Raw genomic sequence first — 22547 nt, forward strand, 5'->3', positions numbered from 1 at the left:
CAACCTAAAGAACAAGCAGGGTTCCGTAAAGGTTATTCAACAATGGACCATATTCACACGATCAATCAGGTGATAGAGAAGTGCGCTGAGTATACTCAACCCCTATATATAGCCTTCATAGATTATGAGAAAGCATTTGACTCGGTCGAAACCCTAGCAGTCATTCAGGCATTACGGAACCAGGGGGTAGATGAGCATTATGTAAGAATACTAGAGGATATCTATAATGGGTCTACAGCTACCATCATGCTCCATAAGGAGAGCAGTAAAATACCTATAAGGAAGGGTGTCAGACAAGGAGACACAATCTCTCCAATGTTATTCACAGCATGCTTACAAGAAGTATTCAGAACGTTGGATTGGGAACAGGTGGGAGTAAGGGTTAATGGAGAATACCTCAGTAACCTCAGATTTGCTGATGACGTTGCCTTGCTAAGTAACTCGGGGGACGAATTGCAAAGCATGCTTTCCGCACTGGGCGAACAGAGTAGAACCGTGGGCCTGAAAATTAATATGCAGAAAACTAAAGTAATGATCAATAACCTCGGGACAGCACAGCAGTTTGAGATAGATGGCGAGGCAGTGGAAGTGGTAAGCGAATATATATACTTAGGCCAAGTTGTGACCCCAGATCCCAACCATGAGGCAGAGATAATTAGAAGGATCAGAATGGGGTGGGGTGCATATGGCAGACATTCTCAGATAATGAATAGCAGCCTACCATTGTCGTTGAAGAAGAAAGTGTATGACAGCTGCATCTTACCGGTACTCACCTACGGGGCAGAAACTTGGAGGCTCACTAAGAGGGTTCAACTTAAATTGAGAACGACTCAGCGGGCAATGGAGCGGAAAATGATAGATGTAACATTAAGGGACAAGAAGAGAGCGGAGTGGGTCAGGGAGCAAACTGGTGTTAAAGACATATTAGTAGAAATTAAGAAGAAGAAATGGACTTGGGCAGGGCATGTAATGCGAAGGCAAGATAACCGCTGGTCATTAAGGGTAACAGAGTGGATCCCTAGAGAAGGCAAGCGCTGCAGGGGGCGGCAGAAAGTTAGATGGGCAGATGAGATCAAGAAGTTTGCGGGGATAAATTGGTCACAGTTGGCACAGGACCGAGGTAATTGGAGAATAATGGGAGAGGCCTTTGCCCTGCAGTGGGCGTAGACAGGCTGGTGATGATGATGATGATGATGATAGTAAATTCAGCGCAGTGTAACTACAATCAGGTCCATGCATAGGCCGGTTCCACGACGCTGGCCTCTTGCGCTTATACAGACCGAATATACCACACTAGGATCACGTCAGAAACATTTACACTCTCGTAAGCACACCCCATTTGCGAACAGAGTGACTGCTCCACATAAACACGGATTTACAACGCCCGCAAACGCTAAATATCAGTCGTGAACATACCGCAAATGCCGCGGCGGCAGTAGGGAGCGGGACGTAGACACCCGCGGCTGCTTTCAAAACGGGCAGCTAGGGGGATTTCAGTGGCTCCACTACAGGCCGCTCTCGAAGCGTATTCGCCCCGAGCGCGAACACAGTCGGCCCCTGGCGGCGGCGGGATGAACCGCTCTTAGTGTGGATGGCGCTCTCGCGTCGTCTGCCTTTTCACGTTGCGTGCGGCGCAGGACGCGTGCTGCACACGACAAAACAACCAATATGTGTACTCGTTTGGCAGTAAGCAATGACATAGTTACCTCTGCTTACGCATTTCCTCTAGAAACGCAATAATCAGCGGCCGTTGCGGGTTAATGCGCTGGTTTAATTCCACGAAACATCTTCGCCGTGGTCACCGCTTGAGTGTGAAACGAGTTATAAACATTGCTTCCACACATTGCACTTTTCTTATTGTTGAGTGCAGTCGTCTGCCGTTTCGGGAACGTCGAAGGGTGCTTTTTGAAGGTGGCGTGGTGATTATTTAAAGGATAAAAGTTTGCTACGCGAAACTGGTAAGAAGCGACAAGACCAGTGCATACGCGTGCGAATTCCACACCATTGTAAAATTGCTCTGTGTCCTTATAGAAAGAAGAAACAAAAACCTTTACAATGCACACGACCCGTGCGCTATCACCCATAAATTACCGGACACGTATTTTACACCCGCAAGCGCCTGTGTGATCGTGTCCTTCCCGTACCTTTTATAAAATAAATACCATTTTTGGACAGTCGTTGTTTATACTGAGAAGGAGAAATAAACATTTATTCAACTGTATCGAGTTTCTAATTTTACGTATTATTTACAATACGTTTCTATGGATGCGCAAAAGTATTTAGGGGGATTTTTCGGCAAAATTAAGCAGTTGTGAGTTTGCGTCTGTCATGTGGCATTTCGTGTGTCATTTTCGTATATATCATTTTCAAATCCGACATGAATCACCTTGTCCAGAAACGTGTCTCACTCAGCATAACCGAATTCCTAATATGGTAACGTCTTAACCTCTTAAGGTGGACCGAAGTTTAAAGAAAGAGGAGAAAACGCGTAATATAATGCACGTTGTTGCCCACATGTGTGAGGGGTGTGTGGCATGACTCGCTGTTTTTTTTTTTAATTTTTCCCACAATGCTTGGTTTCAATAAAATTCTGAAAAAGGCGAGCACAACTCCTGGACAATCCCAGACCAAAGGGGGGTTAATCAGTTTTGAAAATACGTACTGCTTTTTCACCGCTACCGAACACGACGCCTAGTGTAGTTTCGATTGTAAGTAATTCTGATAACCATAGTTTTTTTTTTGGCTTTTCGCGTTACATGCGTTCTCTTCTCGCTGCTCTTTCAACGTTGGCAGGACCCCCCCCCCTTCCCCCCCCCTTCCCCCCCTATTTCCCGAAAAAAACTAAATGCACAGAATTTGATTTTTTAACCAATCCTCAAGAATTAAATGCCAAGACAAAGGCTATATTCAGTTTACAAAACAAAGTAGTTACCGGGAACCCGTTGCGCTGATTCGCAACGAGAAATAATAAGGAAATGTTTGCAACAGCGCAACTTCATTTATTGCCATCTTTAGGGTTCGTAAGCGACCTTATACGCAAGAATGCAAACACATCTCGCTGTTGCAGGCACCTGTTAGATTTTAAAAGGAACGCAAATGGTCAACAGAGAAGCCGTAACAGAAAATTTGTGCTCACTGTGAGGTCCCAGAATTTCCATTCCCTACCCACAGGGCTTTATAGCCTCCTCCCTTAAATAAAGTCATTCATTCATTCATTATTTTCTGGTTACCGCGGCTCCCACTTTGGAACCATTGGAGTTGGCCAGGACGACTACGGCAAATCGTCGCATTTGAAAAAAAAAACACCAGAGGCTTTTGTTTTAAACAAATATGGTCTTTGTGCGTGGAATGGCAAATGAGTAGAATATGTGCACACGACGTTGAGTTTTGTGTCTAGGGAATCTTCACCGTGAATTGCGGCCAGTCACCCTGTCACGGTTACTTGCACGATAACACGAAGAATCGGAAACTAAGGAAGAGGCGCAAACACAATGCAACAGTGGAGAAATCAGAAAACCATTGGCTTTTGCGTTCAGAAGATATATTCCAGGGTTTTAAACAAGGAGCGGTACTAAGAGAAAGCTATCTTCGTCCACCAAAAAAAAAATGTTGCTTCACCACATCGTTCTGTCAGAGTTTGAAAACACTGAATCAAGGCCAATAAACAACAGAAGGATGCGGGGGCAGCATTCCCTGCATTTCAACAGATATAAAATACGGTTTGGCGTTGTACCAAGAATGCTTGAAGCACGTCATCTTGTATACTACACTGTACTCCTGCGATCCCCGAGCTCGAGCACTGCTGCTGATATTCAGCTCAACAAAATGACTTTCGAACTGAAAAATTACCACCTCAGAAAAACTACCTATGTTATTAGTGATATAACAATTACGTATACCGAACAACTTTTAGCAACTCTCGTATGGCTAATCTGCGAGAAAACAATTATCAGTGGTGTGTAACCTCAGTTAAAAAGATTGTTTTCTTGGGCCAGTTAAAAGCAAAAATATTTATCTGTCTGTCCCTTGATTCAGCCGCCCGACCAAAAGATAAAATAATTCTTGAACGAGAAGTTCGTATAAGGAATACAAAGAGAAAGTAATCAGTGATTATTGTTCATTTTTCATTGCACGAAACTTTTTGAAGCTAAAGAATCTGGGGGCAGTGTTCATACTCGTAAACATTTATTGGCAAAAACAATACATCACGCATATTTCCGGCAAAACATCAATACATAAGTAATATTTCACTTTTTGGTATAGGTGTAAAGTTTATGACTGCTTGGTTTCAGTGAGTTGGTTTCAGTGGTTTGACTCAACAATTCAAAAGCGACCGCCTAGCCACCTCGGGGCCGGACTCGAAGAAGTCACATCTTAACCAAAGGTACTAGGTGATTGGGCGAGCCCTGAAACGCGGCAAAATTTAATTGACTTAAGCAAACACCCACTGTATTTATCGTGGAAGGAATAAGATGGGGCGGGAAAGCGGGAGAGGTAGCCTGGAAAGAGAAGAGATGTAGTGATGTGGCAAGGGTTGCAAAAGACTATCGTCTTTCCACCACATAGGCAGCGTACTGAGCAGATCCATGGCCATTTTTTATTTTGGAAATGTGCGGAACTTTAGCGTCAGTATTCCTTTTAAATGTCAACGTAATGGCATTGTCAATTTCTGGAGACTACCGATTCGTGCCCTAATTATAACGTAATTTCTCATGCCTGTTCGTTCTATACCTTCAGACTATTGCGGCAACGGTTTTTTGTAGTTGTATTTTACTCTTGTAGGGCTTCAGGAATGTATGGTGTTGTAAAGACGCAATAAAAATGTCAAGGTTTTATTTTTTGTACGAGACACCTTTCCTAGAACCTATAGAGCAATATGCACTCTGCTTTGCAGTGATGTAGGATTTCTTTCTATGCTTATATATCTTGCCAGAGTGAAATTGGCGAATACCAAAGAACAAAAATTGCCGATGTTTTATTTCGTTTTTTTTTTACTTTTAGAGCGCGCGGAACCTGGAAGCTATTTTTCTGCAATTTAGAAACCCGTACAGCAGTGTTAGAAAAGCTGCTGTCGAATCTACTACTACTAACTTACTGTCATTTCCCGTTTCATATCATGCAAGTGAACGGACTCATCGCTCTCCAATTGTTCTTAGGAACACAGTTATACGTTGCGTGCGCTCAACTCGTCTCGAAGAATTTTGTTAGGTAACGCAGCCGAGCGACCACTGAATCCGAACAATTTCAAGCGATAATTACAATCCGTATAAAACGGGTACACATGGGCGAAGTTAATACAGCTATTTTTTTTTCAAATGTTCCTGACTCATATTTAATTCAGGTCCAACAGTGTGCGTCCACTAAAAAATATAGAGCATTTGTGATATTTTATCTCGCCTGACAAGGACAATCAGATCTACTGGAACGTCGTCATCGGTCCTTCATTTTCCCAGACAGTGAGTCACACTATATAAAGTACAAAATAAGAAACGTAGCCTGCCTCGGGCAAAATAAAGTTTAAACTACTACACAGAGTTCCCTGGTGTAGTTTTTCTGAGCACCTGAAAACCTTATTTATGTGGTTGTACCACCAGGGCTGTCCCAATTTGCCCTATATGCTTCCCGGGGGGTAGACTTTGACTGTCATCCTGAATGCAACGACATTTCCTTGTGAGCGCAACTTCCGGGCGTAACCCCTGTGCATCTACGTATACTTGATGAAACAATGAGCACCGACGGCTCTTGACAAGATGCCAATCATAGCGGCGGTCAGGTTATTCAACACATAGACATGAAATGCCGGAACAATCAGTGCTCGCCATGAGTAATAATTCACTGGCGTTTCAAGCCTCCAGGTTTCGCGCGTAACACTACAATCCGGATAATACCGTGAAGTGAAACGTTACTGGTACATGAATGCTACAGCTGTAAGGCCAGAAAAGTTCAAGGAAAATGGCTTACGTTTTTTTCGCTGACGTCAAACTAGTCAACTCATCCCCAGTGACAAGCAAATTACCACCGAGTAGAAATTTTTGTGCGACGTGCGTGAACAATTTATCTGAGCAGTGACGTATTCCACTCGTTGGCCAAACTCAAGCGTTTTCTATATAAAGTGTCATTTGTATGTAACGCTCACATATGCCCTTCACCATGAATTCTTTCATGATGTTAGTTTTGGTCACGCTTTTTGCCTTCGTTACTTTTTCAACGGTGCAAGCAGGACCTGGTCCAAACAAACTCCAGAGAGATGTTCCTGATGCTTTCAAGGTAAGAAAACATCAAGTAGACAAGGAATCAGACATTGATTTGAAGTTTCGCGGTAGGGTTGCTACATACCTAGTTAGAAGACGGTAATATCAGAAAACGCTTTAGAAACGCAAACGTCCTTCTGTCTATGCATTTCTTCTAGCTTACCTCTAGGAACATCAAATGGCGAAAATTAGTCGTTCCTAAACTAATCTACATAAGCCCACAAGAGCGAAGACCAGTATTGCCACACAAACACAATTAAAAGAGAACTACGTTGCTTCTTACTACGCCCACGGTAGTTTCGTACATGTGACAACACTGATTCATCTGTACAAGCCAGAAATTGCCCCCTGCATCAATCACTACTTTTCTGTCTAAAATATTTGGTAGTATGAGGAACTAACTAAATAAGAGTGATGTACTAGTTAGGTAACACCCTAGAAACTGCATAAATATGTTTCCCAAGCAATGCGATACCGTTGGTTTTCTGGTTTTGCTACCGAAGATGATGTCAAGAATAATCAGCATCTTCTGTTAAATGGGCGTCGTGTTTTGTTGTTTAGGCATGTTTTCATCTTTGTGCTCACTACCGCTGAATATGCCTTCAATAAGTGACCTACTTTTATTATACTGACCTCCAACCAACAAAGGTGTCCCTGGTGACCAAAGCCGAAAAAATGAAGTAGGATAAAAAAGTAATTTGGAGAACTCATTGTGAGCAAGAACAATTTATTAGCACAAGCGTTTACATAGCATTACATTTTTACAACGAAGGCGACGACCCCAGGTTCTTCCCTTTTCTGCTTCATAGGGGCTGTCGACCACGGTTCTTCAAAATGTATTTGGTTAAGGCAAAATCGTTCGAATAAGGCGCATGTTTAGCTAGGACTAAAAACTCGTAAATAACAACCACTATACCCTATCTCATACCTCTACTTTCGACAAACCGATAATGTGAAAATTTGGCTGTTTTAAATAAAAATTGATCATGCGGCGGGCGTTAGTGTAACATGTTCTTTCTTATCGTTTGAACGGAGCGAATAGTTGAATTGGTGCCTTTAAAATCTACCCGGCATCTTTCTCGTTTGACCATGCTACCTTTCACGAGTCGGCTTGAAGACCTTTCATAAAGAGCACTATGAAAAAAGTCAAATAAATACAACAAAAAAGCTCAGGCTGATAGAAAGAAATATACCGTGTGATAACAAAGGTACCTCACAGCAAGCAGCATTGTGCCAATGAACTTTTGAAGTCAATGGTAAAAATTGCAAACAGGGCATTAGAAGCTTTTCGAACTATTGTGCCATGTGTCAGACAACACACCTACCCCATTGTAATCACAATACTCTCAGTCATTCATTTAGGGCAAATGACATCAGACGAACGACGAGAAAAAAACAGCGTGAAATATTTTGCTGCACAGCGTTAGTACCCATGTTATTGCGACACCGAAGCACGATAATATTTGCGTCTATTGTTGTCCACACCTATTTACAGAAAATGATTAGTCTGCACAAATATTTGTCCAGGCAGTGCGAAACAGAACCGCACTATGCGTATTGCAACATACACACATTTCGCAGCCTTCAAATAACTCACACGACATGTATACTCCAACAAAATACCTAAGCAGCGGGTAAACAATTTATTACATCGGTGGAACACCTTTTTAAAGAATTCTTTTAATCTGAAATTTTATTTATCACTAGGACAAATAGTGGGTGGAAATTTTTGTTGGCGTGATTTCAAGAATTGCGATGAATGACATTGTCATGCTACCTTTGGTAATACCAATATTATGAAGAGTTCGATTCAAATATTCCCTAATTTCCAGGCATTTGCCATTAGTGACTACTCCATTGCAATCAGTGACATAGACAACGACCAACGGTTGGAATGCCTGACAGTGATGCGTAAAGATTTGGATCCAGAGGCCAAGACAGTGACGTACATTTGGTCGATTAACCAGGGACCCGGACAAAAGAGGTAAACGCCACAAATATAAGAGGACATGTTTCCTCACAGGTATATGAAAACGAAAACACTGCTTGCTGTACAGTTCAAAACGACGCTTTGCACGTTTGATATTTGTATTGCTAAAGCATTTCCGGCATACAATATCGCTTGTTCTGCACCATGAGATATTACTCTTTGTCCTTTTCCTCACAATTCTGCTGTTTCGGAGACCTTTCCACAGATATGGAGGTTGTGTATTTATAAATCGCCTGCACAACGGGCAATGTATCGAGCTTTAAAACGTATCGTGGTCTTTCCACACCCTGTGGTCAGGTTCAAAATTACAGCCAAACGGCACAGTTTCACCGCGAACAATACTCAAATGTTGACCTACCGCGGTGGCCCTGTGGGTAAGACGTTGTGCTGCTGAGGCCAAGGACACGCAGCCGGTCCCGGCCGCGTGGCTGCTTTTCAGATGTCAACCGCAAGCGAAAACGCCCGCGTGTCGAGATTTCGATGCACGTAAAGATGCCCAGGTGGGAAGACTTGGAGTCATCCACTATGACTTGCCTTATAACCCTTGCGTAGCTTCGGCGAGTTACGCCCGTTCGACGGGGTTCGATTTTACCGGCGAATTCCAGCTGGGGCACCGCTCGTGCGGCAAAAACAATCTATTCTCGCTTCTGCCCAAAATGAAGAAAATAAGTCCGTTTGTTGCATTGCCGGCACTGCAGCTCCGACCTCGGACGAAAATTCGCACAATGTAGAGCGATCTTTAAACCCCACCATCAATCGTTCTTAGTGTAGCATTAGGTTACTGCTACACATTCCCACGTCATGTTATGACTGCAAGAAGAATTTCCGGCGATATCTATGTACCGGTCACATTGAAGTACATGCAAAATCGTAATTCACCAATCACCAAATGTTGCTGTACTTATCAAAAACATCTTTTTTTTTTCATGTTGCGCAGCTTGCGTTTGCCGCGTTACTGTAGCTTGCGTGCTATCTGCTGGGGCAGTGTCGTAGAATAAGCGGCGTTCCTCAGAAAAAGCGTCGTTCCTGCATTGCGCACACTCGTTATGTTCTTCTTAAGCGGTTATTAGGATAACGCTATGTTCAATTCAGTTTCAGTGTCAAAAACGTTCTTTTGCTTGTAATCCTGGCAAAATAATCAGCAGCTAATCCAAGAAAAACCAAAGCAGCTGATCAAACTTTTTGGACCAACAAGTAACCAGTGAATGTGTAGAGAAGATTCCCGGTGAATGTACATCAGATGTGCACCCAATTCATTCAGAAGCTATGGTAAAAGATTACGCTAACACATCAGGGTTGACGCTGGCTGCAAGTTCGGACGTAGCCACCACAAATTATACGTGCGTGTTTTAGGTGTGGAGTACCTTATGACCACACAATGTCCGTCCGGGTCCGTCCACATAGCATTTACAATTGCAAAAAATCACACAAGCGCATGAAAAATTCGAGCATGTGCATTGTTTACCAGACAGAGTTAGTGTCAGTCCTCTTAACCATTGGCCTACGACAGGGAGTTAGTACCCGAGGGTCAAACGGCTGACTCCCTCGCCTGTAACGGTGCGGAGTGCCTGAGGACTTCCCAATGTCCGTCCGCGTCCATAGGTGCGCGCACCACCATCAAGCGAAAATCTATCGAAATTTGATTTGAGCCGTGAGATGCAGTTTCATTTAGGGAATAATGACGTGCAACTAACGGCTCAATCGACTGACGGTCGGAGCGAAAATCGTAAGTCATTCGGTACACAACTTCGATGTCATTTCGAGTCCGCGTACTCCGCGCCCTCGCCGTCATCCAAGGAGTGGAGATGCGGCCAATTTTTTCCGGAAACTTCACCGATTTCAGAAGTGTTTTAACACTGACTTGGGAAACTAAATAAGCGTTGGTTTTGAATAAGACACAAAACAGCCTCATATGACGTCAATTTTAATATGCATACTACTTAATTCTTATCCTTTAAAAACAGGCAATGAATACGGTGTTGCGGAGATGCGAGCTAAATTAAGAGATTATGTTTTCCCCATCTGCATAATTGTCCTCAGGGCAGCATTTAAAGTTGCTACTATTATTTATAACAAAAGTAACTGCAAGAACACCTAAATTGCCACACTTAGCAAAAACTGAAATCCAAAATCCGATTTGGTTTATCAAAATAATAACCACGGCTTTTGGTTGCCTGTTTAAAAAGATGTTTCATATTTCCCATGCTTATCGGTCGACGGCTTCTGGTGGTTTTCACGTTTTTTCGCATACGTGGAGATCAAGACGTGCTTATACATACTAATCTAAAGACTCAATTTCCCTTGAAAAGGCGAAATGTCATGTTAAAATATTTTGGCGCTGGCCGTAATTACCAATTACGGATTCAGAGCATCGCTCCTGCTTTAAATGTGTCTGCCTTTTCCGGAAACTCCGAGTTAACACCTACACCACCTTTGCATAGAGAGCATTTGTCCATTTCCGCTAACTACCTAACGTGTCTTCAATGAAACACCGATAACCTCATTCCGATTGAACCGGATCAAATAAAGATTTCTTTGATTTTTCAGGGGCAAAGCACCTTAAGGCTGAGGCTTGCCCGGCGTCAGGCATTCGTGCTCACGGCGCAGCACCGCGTAAATCGCAAAATCTGTCCATGAAAGATTCACAAAAAGGTTCAAGAGAGAGAGAGAGAGAGAGAGAGAGAGAGAGAGAGAGAGAGAGAGAGAGAGAGAGAGAGAAACGCACAGCACCGTGTAAATCAAACCATCCGTGAAAAAAAGGTTCACGAAAGGTTAACAAGAACAAAATAAAAGGTTCACAAAATGTTAGAGACAGAGAGGGAGAGAGAGAGAGAGAGAAGTCCTGCAGAGCTGTGCTACGCATGCGCGACGAGCATTTGATTGGATTCGATTTAAATGAATTGGATTGGATTGATTTGGATCAAATTGTATTGTATAATTGGATTGGGTTGGAAATCGTTTTAGTAGCAGAAAGCACAATCATGGGTGATTTGCGCTAAGAACGATAACCCATTGCTTCGCCCACTCTTCATGATTGACTTTGTGGAGATGCGTGAGTTTTATTGACAACTTTTTAGGGTACCCAAAATTTTAAAATCTGCTCTTTTTCAGAAAGCATTACGCCTTTCACTATACACAGGGAGACTCGCCCGACACTGCGTATTTCACTGTTGGGAATGGTAAGGATCATGGCGTTCGTTGCTTGCACATCTGTGCTTTTCTGCTAATGTTGTGCCCAAGTTCAAAAATGGGTACTTTTTTAAATCTCCGTACCCCAATTTCAAGTCACATATCCGCGCTCTTTTACCTCCTGACCTTTCGTACCTCATGAAAATACAGAAAATCAACAAAATAAAAACTCAAATGTGGCTGTGTAGTGCACTGAGAGAGCCTTTTTGATTGGGTTCAGTATATAATTATCAAGTTATAGGTACTTTTTATCTTCCTTCTGCCGGAAGATTCAGAATAGTCCTGCAATGTACAGAACAGTATTTACGACAACATTCGTAGTGCTGGCAGAAAAAGCCCTGCTAATGCCAAGTGCAAATACATTGAGCTCTTTCGCACTAACATTTTCTAAACGTACTTGCTCCCAGTTGAAAAAGTTAGCAATATTGCACAATTCATTGGAGGCGGCTTCACAACACTTGCACTTGTACTGTGGTGGCTGACACAGCCGAGCTCCAAACTGCGGAAGAAAAGGTTACTCCCAAATCTCTCCGTATTTAAATATTTTAGATTGATTTGAGACCTTGCCGGTCTTTTTGATGACGCACGCACAAAGAAAATAGGGCGCAGCACCGATAGTTGATAGTTCGCCCTCGAGGTAACTTTCTCTGCTGAAGGATTCTGAAAACGTATACAGGTATACAGTTAGGTATACAGCCTCATTGCAACAATCAGGGCCAAGGGCAAAGCTTACAAAAACTCAATGGTTATAGAAAATCTGAACATACGGTATTTTTTCGTCTGGAAGATATGTAGAAACCGCACCACGGCATCACCAAAAGCATTGTGAAGTGCTTTTTGCTACGCTTGAGCTTGCACAGTGCTGTGCGAGACACCACCAGCCACGGCTCCTGAGACAATTGTCACACGTGACAACAAGCACTTTTGATTCTACCTTAAAGGCACATGAACTGCCCGGCCAAGGCTGTGCTTTATCGCTGAACAACACCTCCAAAAGGTACGCGTTTGCAAGGACACACACAAGATACGTTTTAATTGGAGTGACGGTGACAAGGATGGTTTTCGATAACCCAGGGTGCGCGGCCATGCTGGAATTCATAATTGAGTGTGACAGAAATGATTCCGGCTTGCTGCGTAATCATGACATCAGAGAGATTGGTATCTAGAAAACTTGTGCTCCACAAAAAAAGTCTGATGAAAGATCACACAACATGGCTTGATCTCGTTCGGCCGATTAAAAACCACAATGTGTGTTTGTGCATTTATTTGTATCCGGGCACCATTTAAACTCGGTAGCGTGACCCCGATGATAATAAAAATCTCATTAAATTTTAGTGACATTTAAGGTGGGGTATGCGCCGTCGAAACATCCGCATTGGTTCCACCAAGTCACGTGGCCGGGATAGCCGGTATGCATTGGTACGCCGGTATGTGCCCGTACGACGATTCCTTTTGGTGTGAATACATGTATCTAGCAGCCTGACGAACGTACTGGTAGTGAACGGTGTCATCCAACGGCTTAAAATTTGGCCAGTCCGAGGTGACTTTTTGCTAGTTCCGCTTTGATTTACGCGCTCCAAGTTTCAGCGGTGCTGGGCGAGCAAAACACTCCTCCTCCTCTCACCATGGAGGAAGAAAAGGTTCTTTCCTCCATGCCTCTCACTTTTTTTCCCACTCTGCCTCTTCCCGGCGCGACTTCAGCGCGCATGCGCGACTGCGGGATAACGGTCGCCGCAGCTGCCGGAGCAACAGCGGCGGCGGTGCGCGAGAGAATCCGCGGGGCTCGCGTGCGAGTCGTAGCATAGTGGAAATATTGTGTCGGCATTGTGAAGACCACAGAAGAGCGGTTATATGCCCCATGCACAAGGAGGAAGCGCAGAAAGAAGTGATTTTGCTTCGTGTTAGCAAAAGGAGAGACTCGTTCGTGAAGCATGAATTTAATCTGAACGATACCGCTGGTGCCGTGAGCTGTACAACTACGTGTACCGTGTTCGATGTCAGCTTATGCAATGCCGTGTCGAACATCAGTGCTTATCACGGCACGCTGCGTTTGTGTTCGGTCGTATTTTCGTAACATGAATAAAGTGTTGAAGTGCGATTTCGGCTGCCGTCTTACTGTCCCAGCTGCGTACGTACGCCTTAATGGAGGCGCGCCGGTATCGGCGTGGCCTAGCGGGCGGCGCGAAGGGCGCGGGGCCAGCCTGCCAGGGTTGCCAGATCCTCGAAGAAAAAAGGAGCCAGAAAATTGACCATAGTAGCCATAAAAGGAGCCAACTGGCCGCGGTCGATTTATTTGGGAGCCAGAAAAGTAGCCAATTGCAATTTAAGCTTACTTGCGCATCGCCACAGCAAAAAAAAAGCAATCAAACACATCAGCTTGAGTTTTGTCACATCACAAAAACACTAAAAAACGTAATCCTCACTTTTGTCACATAGCATTTGACTAGAGTCGACTTGACTAGAAAACTCGGGTGTACATGTACTCGAGTTGACTTTCTCCAGCATTTCCCGCGGAACCGAAAATCTAGAGCTTGTGACTCCCTTCAGCCGCAGTCTAAACTTGATTCTGAGGATCTCGAGGAGTACGCCGTGGGACATTCTATTCCGCAAGTCACTTTTTGTGAGATCGTCGGCTGAAAATACCCTTTCTGCTTCTGCGTTCGATATAGGTAGAACAAGGAGCTTCATTGCGCTGTCTGCAATGTCTACTGCCGATGCAACCTCCGTGCAGTGGCATTCTTGCCCATGGCGAAGAAGTGTATGCCAGCGTATACCTTCCAGGTGCACGTGCACGGCGCAACCGGCAACACAAAACGAGTCCAGAAAGAAACTGCACAAGCTGTGTTACGATGTTTCCGAACCTTGCTGTCATGCCGCCCATGTTGTGCTTGCGGTGCAGGCAAATGCTTTCGGTATAAAGAGAGCGCAGTCATTCGATGAAGCCGTTGCTTGCACAATAAATAGATGCCACTTATTTTGTGAATGTTTTCCGGTATTTTAGCGTATACGGTAGCTGTCAACACAAGCGCCAGAACAATAGCCATAAACTAGCCAAGTAGCCAGCGCTTTTTTTTGTCGCCGTGGCCTTCTAAAACTAGCCATTTTGGCGTAAAGTAGCCACATCTGGCAACCCGGCAGCCTGGGGCCAGCAGCGGAGCGGTGGGAAGAAGCGAGGGGAGGAAAGCATCACCCCCCTCCCCATTTTGCGCCTCCTCGCAGTGCTGCCATGACAACTAGTATGCCTCCAAGCTCAAGATGGCGGCCACGTTGCTATGGCAATTACAACTCACTTTTGCCCGCCCAGGCTCGCGAGGGGAGAATTTGGTGCTGCGACCACAATTAGCCGGGACGCTGGGTTGAAGGCTAAGATGACGCGGACTGATTTGGCTGTGTTGGCTGGTGGTATTCTACCATTTCTCATAGATTCTTATACGTTTCAGTGCTTAGCACAATGGTTTGCGAAACCTTTATGTATGTAGCTTATAAGTGAATGGGGCGAAACAGCGTGCACACTGTTATAAAATTACCTCTGTCCGTGTCACCTGCAGTGAGACGCTAACGCCTGTTCCCTACTTCCCATTTGGTTTCGATGCCAACATAGCCACCACACTTCTCGCAATCTAACGCTAGGGGATTGGCCAAGTATGTCGACAGCTACCACAGCGTCCCAAGAATAATGCCCCAAGTCCCCTTTTTTTGCTGTGGCCGTACACCCACACACGATTCTCGCACGTCTACTGGGCTGTACTCATAAGGGTAAAGTACCCCTCCATTCGAATGTTGAATACAAATTTTCAATTGACATACACTCCGCCCTGAACCAGCTACCCACACTTAAGCTTTCGTACATGTAAAGATGATCTTAGGTTTCTCTTCAATTTTTCTTAAAACTACGTGTTCTTCTTTGCGCACTGAGGTAATTGTAGGAGGCGACGCCAAAAGAAGTTCCTTCTTGTCTTTTAACACGGTCTGGCGTAATCGATTCCGCTTTCTTTATATTGTCTGACAGTTGCTCGGTGACCGAAATGCTAACCTCATTATAAAATATACAGGTTGTGTAAGCTTCACCACCGAATTGGGCTACACGACTTCTAAAAGCCAAAGCGCTGTATATGTGCCTAAACTGGGTACTAAGGCAAATTATATTGCTGCCCCTATTCGACTATATTTTTAACGTCTTCAGTACCCGTGATTTTGAACAATGCAGTGATATTGGTTCTGGAGAACGTATTTATGAACTGTAAACTTTATAATTTCTTTCGCAGATACCAAAGTGGAAGTTAAGCGGGTCAGGTACAGTGACTACAAGAATTGCGTGATAACAGAAAGCTCGCACTTTCTTGAAGGTAAGTCTCTATTCTGGCATTGCTCTAAGGGTCACTGCCAAAATCCTTTCTCGGAGTTCTTTGTACCGCAATTGAAGAAACCTCTAAGCCAGGCATAAAATCACCTGCGCCCTCACTTTGAATGAGTTACTACAAAACAGCGTTTTAGGCCCGACGGATATACTGAAGATAGGGACGCCAACATAGTGCCCTGTATCACTATTGACTTCCGTGGAAGGTTGTGGATGCGTCCTAATGCGTAAGAACACGCAGACAGTCACGCAGCAATGCGCAGCAATGTTCTGCAGCATTATCATCGTCTTTATTCTCTTTTTCATTATTTTCGTTTGTTGCAATACTGACTGAAAGTATTGGCCCTTGCGAGAACCTTGCATGGGCTTAACAGTAGGTAGTCGGACGCCAAACAGTGCAGTGCCAAGCAGCGTTAAACTAATATAACTCGAAGCTACGGCACCACTTGACCACGACAGAATACAACGCTTAAAGTAAGCCCCAATTTAAGGCCCACGCGCGCTCGATTTCCCGCCGCTGAGAAAAAGGATATAGAGAAAAATTTCGTAGCTGCTTCTGAAGTTGCAGGCCTGCATCACTCAGTTAAAATGAGTACGTGCCTCTAATACAAGCATCTAAGTAAAAGGTGATGACGCTTTTACTAGATTCATCTCAGTCACCTAGAGCCTTTGAGCATTCGTGGAGTTGGTAATTTGTGGTCATTTGGCATTGCGCAGGCCGTGACGACAATTTACATGTAAAAACAAAGATAACAAAGTTTCATTTCAGCACAATTCATCAGTTTTAAAGCGGATTTCCTGAGAAAACTGCCATCTGCCCGAGTATTCCCTGGCACGATTCCCAGATTCTATCTGCTATAGGTCACTTTTTGGAACTCTTACCTTAAATGTCAAGCCAGTTATCTAGCGTTTTCACGTTGTTCCGGGCCACAGGCTGTACGATTACTATGTTGGGCAAGCCACCCGTTCGTGGGAGATATACTGAGCCCCTTTAGCCGCCTTCAGTGCATGCAAAGCCTTAGCGGTTGTCACTAAATCTCGAACATGAAATTATTTTCTGATGTGTGTCGATTCTTGCTAGGTAAATAAATTGATGCTGGTACAAAACAAGTGGTTCGAACTTTTACTAAAATTGAATGAACAAATCTCGAGCTTCAGAACTCCGCTAAACACTGTTTGCAGTGGTCATTCGGAAATCCGAAAAATATATTGGAACTATATTACTTTGAAATACGCCGAGAGCACGCGATTGCATTTCTTCCGGCTTGAATGTTGTAAGTTCTGAACGTCTGTATGTTTCCTACATTGAAGGGCACCCAATGCTGCCCAGTAAAGTAAGCGATTTCCCACAAATCTGGGAACCTTTTCTTGCATCGGAGCTATTCATGACGTTCCCATAAAAATGTTTCCTCTTTTTTTTACGAGAAAAGGTGTGTTACTTTATTGCATTAGGTAAAATGTCCGGCAACAAACTGGATAATCCGCACTTTTAACTACTGCTCGTCATACCTGTCACGTTTCCGCGTACGCAGAATGCACTCTTTGGGTTCCGAAGGACGTGGTGAACCAGGTGCCGCAGAACTGCATCGAGCAGTTCGCTGACATCTGCGGAGAGGCTGTGAATCTGCGTGCCAACAATATCTGCGAGGACGACTACACCGACACCGAAGATGGCGACATTTAGGAGCAGCATTAAGGCCGACCCTATTAGTGATTTTTACTAGGGTCGCCTGTTTGTAGCTGTACCATTTCTAGCGTACACATCTGACCTGGTTCCGGCAAACGAATTTTTCGCATGCGATGTCACTCCTCACGCTTGTATGAGAATGAATAAAAACATTTTTCTATTATAAATAAAAAGAAAACACAAAAGAAACATTGCCCTTGTGCACTGAATAACAATGACCATCGAAATTCGCCACACTGCAAGCAGTGCGCGAAAGAAAATACGTTTGTTTCTAATTTGCGATTTAGTATACTTTCTACGTGAATAGCTGAATGAAACGACGAACTGCAGTTTTACTTTAGCGGGCAAAGTTGGTGCTTTCTGTTTTCCCCTGCGTCGTACGCATGTTACTGTTTGCGTAACCCACCAACTCCACAGAGAACTGCACAAAAGTCGCATCGGGCCGTGGGAAGCCCAGGTTTATAGGTCCTTCCCAGCAGAATGGGTATTTCAATAGTGTTCGTGCGAAGCCTGCATGCACGTGCTGTCCTCCAAATCTACCCCAAATGACGCGTAAAAATGACAGTGGGGTGATAAACGGCGCGCTTGGCGAGCAGTATAAACGACTCCGTGGAAGAAGCGGCGCCGGTGGAGAGGAAACTTAAAGTTGAGCTGTATCCATACTCTCTCCATAGGAAGGCATGCTCCACTGTGCAACACACATTGTGTAAAAGTCAGCTTACAAAGACCAAGCTCATACAGATCCCCTTAAAGATGTGGTAATGCTATCGCATCTAGATTAAACGTGAAGGTGAGAAGGCGTAAAGTTTTTTTTCAGTTGTGATACTCTCTTAGAGCAATAAACAAAGGACACAGTGGAAGTGCACAAGAAGAACTTCCAGGGACTAGAGAACTGCGAGTGTTTTGGTCTCGGTTATTTTTATCTAATTGCCTAATGAAACTAGAATAAGTGGAAGATATGGATTTACGGTTGATGGTGTTCCTGAACGCCTTCACAAGAGGCAGGGTGCATTCTAACTAACGGTCCATTGAATGCTTTACACAGTATTGTTACATGCAGGCAGGACAAAGATGAGACAAACCATCAGTGATGGTGAAGTGATGTACTTAGAATGGGGTGGGATCTATTTGGAAGAGTTCGCACTGTTGGCGCACTGCTCGTTTGTTCGCGGACAGTCATCGCACAAGGCCCCCCAAAACCACATAGTTAATCTTGTGTTCAACTTTATCATGTCCGTGTATGCACGAAAGCATGAGCTGGTCCTCTGATTGGTCCCAGGACACGCAGGGATCGCTGGCAACGAGTTGTCAGACGACAGGGCCGCTGCTGCTGCACTCAGGAACACTGTAGACGTTACAACGATACCCTACACAGACCTCAAGCAACACATAAGACAACACCTGCGCAGAACATGGCAAACACACTGGGACGAACAGAGAGACAACAAATTACATGTAATTAAGCCACACTTGGGACGGTACACGGCTGACTCACACAACAGACACACGGAAGTCGCCTTGGGTAGGCTGCGGATAGGGCACACCCATGCGACGCACTCGTATCTGCTGACGGGATCTTCTAGACCCCAGTGCAGCAGGTGCGGAGAGGCCCTATCCGTAGTGCACATACTAATTACATGCAAGGCACTTCACACAACACGACACAAACACTTCAGAGAACTCACCAGACAACATATTCCCCTACATCAATCGTTTTTTCTAGGTGACGATGCCATTGTTTCCGTGAAACGTGTGTTTGTCAGACGTCAAGTTTTTAACCTCATTTCCTATCACGCATAATGAAAGCTGGCCCTACACACCAGTCATGCTCATTGTCGTTTTGTGACTTTACTTTTCTTTTTGCTGACTTTACTTAGTGTTTAAGGTTTAACCCCTCATATATGACTATTGTTTTGGCGCTCTTTGCCCCGGTTGGCCTTGCGCCATTAACATCCAACCATCATCATCTATTTGGAAGAGTTCACGGCGGACCAAGCGAGGCTGCGTGGATATTGCATGTGTGTCTACGCCACAGACGCCCCTATTTACCGTATGGGTATGTGTCATGAAATGCCCCCTTATGTAATAACAGATTACCAAAGACGACGTTGAAGAAGCGCTTGCTTGTGTTTGGTTGCCATATTGGCCACACCTGCGGTACTTGCGCCTGCCTTAGCTTTCCATCTAGGTGTATTACCTAATAAAACCCCCTTCGTGTGTGCGTGGTGACAACTTGCGTCTCCATTTCGCTGGACACCACAATATCAAACACCATGCACATAGGAACCATGAAAAATGAGTCATGATATGCTGCCTCAGAATATAGTTTAGTTATTTAATACAAATGCAAAAGCAAATTAGTGGAGATGAGCAGTATCCAACGCAAACTGGGAGTATATACGCCAATATTACAGTAAAGGGACGGTAATAGTAAGAAGAGGGCCGAACCCGAAGGCTTGTGGGACTACACACTGTGCAAAGTTTTTGATGGTGGGGTCGGGCGAGTGATAAAAATGACTTTATACGCAAGGTACGGCATAATATTCAAAAACTAGAATTACAGTTCCGAAGCACCCGAACTGGTTCGGAACAATTCCTTCGATTTGTTCCCGTTCGGGTTTAGTTCCAAAATGGCCGAAAACTACGGGTTTGTTCGGTTCCCCTGCTTGGTGAAAATTCGGGTTCGGTTCCTGTTTTCAGTTTGGTTCCGGCTCTGGTTCGACACCCTGGTTTCTCATGCCTGCCTTCCTGTACTTGTGGTCAGTGCAGTATCTTTATATATCAGTCATTAAAACCACGCCTATTCCCGGTATTTGCTTGAGCTATAACGCAGACGCAGATGGCCCAGCCACCGGCGGATGATAACGCGCAAGACAACTGGCCGTTTCACTCTGCCCTGTCACGTGGCACCGCAGCAATGAAGCCCTCAGCAAGAGTGTTAAAGGTGCAGCTTGCGCGCTGGCGGCTGCAGTTCATTGCGCCTCCAAGAATGTCCTTGAAAAAAAAGAAGAAGAAGAATATTGAGTGCGTAAAAAATTGCATAGGTGAAAACACCACAGACAACAGTACCAAGCTCAGTGACTGTACAGGAACCTTCGAATAGTTTATACAACCGTAATTATTACAACGAACACTGGCAGAAACAGCGCATTGGCCCCAACATTGTTTGGCAGGCGAGCTGTCCTACCTTAAAAAAACATTGGCACCAGCAGAGGTAGCGTAGGAGAGCTCTCGCTCTAAAATGTGTCTAAGCAACTACGGGGTAAAGCAAAAAGTCTAAAAGATATCCCCGCAACTAAAACTGAGCAGATATTTCGCGCGTGTAAATAGTACCGAATAGTCCTAAAAATACAAAATTGAGTTCGAATGCAACACGTTACAGGAATTTGTTATTCGACTTTCAATGCACGAAGACTAAAAGCTACACACAGCCCTTCGAGATCGCACACCCGCTTGTATGAGCACAAGATTGTGTATACAATACCTGTTGTGTACACAAAGCATGTCCCTCATAAGACGAAACACCTTTGGTTTTACAGCCTCTAAAATTTGGAACTACTTACGTGTAATGCAAAAAATAACACAATTTGCCGATTGTACACCCGATCACTTTCTAAACTTATCTTTTAATATTACTGCCCTTGAGCCCTTTGTATCACATGGATTATGTTCTCCTGTTCTTTTGTTTGTTTCTTTCCTTTCATTTTCTCACCATATCGTATCTTTTGCCCTGTATCTTCGCACTTTTCGTGTAGCTTACATAGCGGTGCTATTTTTAGAATCAATCTTATTCCGTATGTTCTTTTTTGTATTGTTGCAATAATTTTGGTACTACACTCTTGTTAGTTCATTGTATTTCGATTAATACTACGTGATAACTTCACTGTCTTATTAAAAAGGTGAAATTTTTTTTGCGAATGCTACGATGATTAGGAATGGTGGGCGTTGCGTTGCTTAGCATCACGGATAAATCCCGGCATGAGAAAGTTTTTCTAAAGAGGGCGAAGGACCAAACTCCTGTGGTTAGAAATATAGGAGCACGTTAAAGTACTGCGGGGTCCAAATTACTCTGTGCCTCTTTAGAGTTGCGCGCTTCACGACCCAGGTCCAGCGTCGGGGCGTAGACCCCACAATTTTCGAAATAATCAAGTGCTCTCTTCGAAATAATCGCATCGAAATAATCAAGTGCTCTCTTATAAACGTTCGAAAAAATATCTTAACAGGCCAAACCCAATCTTAGTAAGTATAACACTAATACAGCTAATGCATTCGGATAACCCTGAATTTCTACATTTAGCGGTAATAATGGACGCAGGCCGGCTGCTCTGATGTGCAGTTTAGGGTACCATGCCAAATGGATGCGTCAGCAAATACACTGGTCTTGCGTGATGTTCCAGAATGGGTAAAACATACTTCTGGAAAAAGTTGTAACCTTTTTGTATACAGACGCACTGTTCCGTCTCGTGTTACTTTATATTCTTACAATTGTCATGATGAAAGAGGTGCTCTAGCAGCATCTTACTTCTGAGACCAAGGTTCTACAAGTTGGTGGTTTGTGGGGGGTTTAGCAGGCCAACAAAATGTGTGGTAAAGACCCTCAATGCACATGACCAGGAAAAGCACGAGGGCTGCCCCGTCTCAGGGTGCCACAGCCCAGCCCACCTATGAGCTTACGTTTCTAAGCTCAAGCCAAAGCTGAACCAGAATAGTCCGTTTATTAATGCATTCTCTCTCTTAGGCTCATGTTGCGCGCGATACTTTGAGTAGGAAATCAAACTCGCAAGCAGGAAGAAGCACTCCCAAAATGTGTTCGGCTTTAGGAAGTTAACATTAGGTGCGCTTTAGTGCAACATTGCGGCCTTGGAACACATTGCATTGCTTGTAGGCTTATAGGAGAAGGAAAGAGAGTGCTTTAGTGATGAACGCATAAGGAATTTCGCGACGACCTCTCCAAGCGCTCACTTAGCATGGCATGCATTTCTAGAAAAGAAAAACAACCAGCATTCTAACAATGTTTCTCGCATGTATAGCTGTTTACACATACAAGACATCTTTTGCGTCTGCTGCTACTGG

At 44.2% G+C, this 22547-nt stretch overlaps 1 protein-coding gene across 1 annotated transcript; it reads left to right on the forward strand.

The window, feature by feature from the left end:
• Positions 1-6157: 6157 nt before the first annotated feature.
• LOC144145644 (uncharacterized) lies at positions 6158-17707 on the forward strand. The gene is made up of 5 exons (XM_077677316.1): positions 6158-6267; positions 8084-8235; positions 11353-11420; positions 15696-15776; positions 17320-17707. The coding sequence occupies exons 1-5, from the start codon at positions 6163-6165 to the stop codon at positions 17469-17471; spliced, it is 558 nt and encodes a 185-aa protein (XP_077533442.1). The 5' UTR covers positions 6158-6162; the 3' UTR covers positions 17472-17707.
• Positions 17708-22547: the final 4840 nt, after the last annotated feature.

The sequence above is a fragment of the Haemaphysalis longicornis genome, unplaced genomic scaffold, assembly GCF_048455015.1.
Source record: "Haemaphysalis longicornis isolate Haplotype H1 unplaced genomic scaffold, Haemaphysalis longicornis Haplotype H1 scaffold_7, whole genome shotgun sequence".
In the NCBI taxonomy this organism is placed as follows: domain Eukaryota; kingdom Metazoa; phylum Arthropoda; class Arachnida; order Ixodida; family Ixodidae; genus Haemaphysalis; species Haemaphysalis longicornis.

What these genes read in the sequence shown, in the direction of transcription:
- LOC144145644 (XM_077677316.1), top strand. Translation starts at nt 6,163, where the DNA reads ATGATGTTAGTTTTGGTCACGCTTTTTGCCTTCGTTACTTTTTCAACG. An exon ending in ATGTTCCTGATGCTTTCAAG is followed by an intron (nt 6,268 to 8,083) that starts GTAAGAAAACAT and finishes CCTAATTTCCAG; the next exon opens with GCATTTGCCATTAGTGACTA. An exon ending in AAGCTCGCACTTTCTTGAAG is followed by an intron (nt 15,777 to 17,319) that starts GTAAGTCTCTAT and finishes CCGCGTACGCAG; the next exon opens with AATGCACTCTTTGGGTTCCG.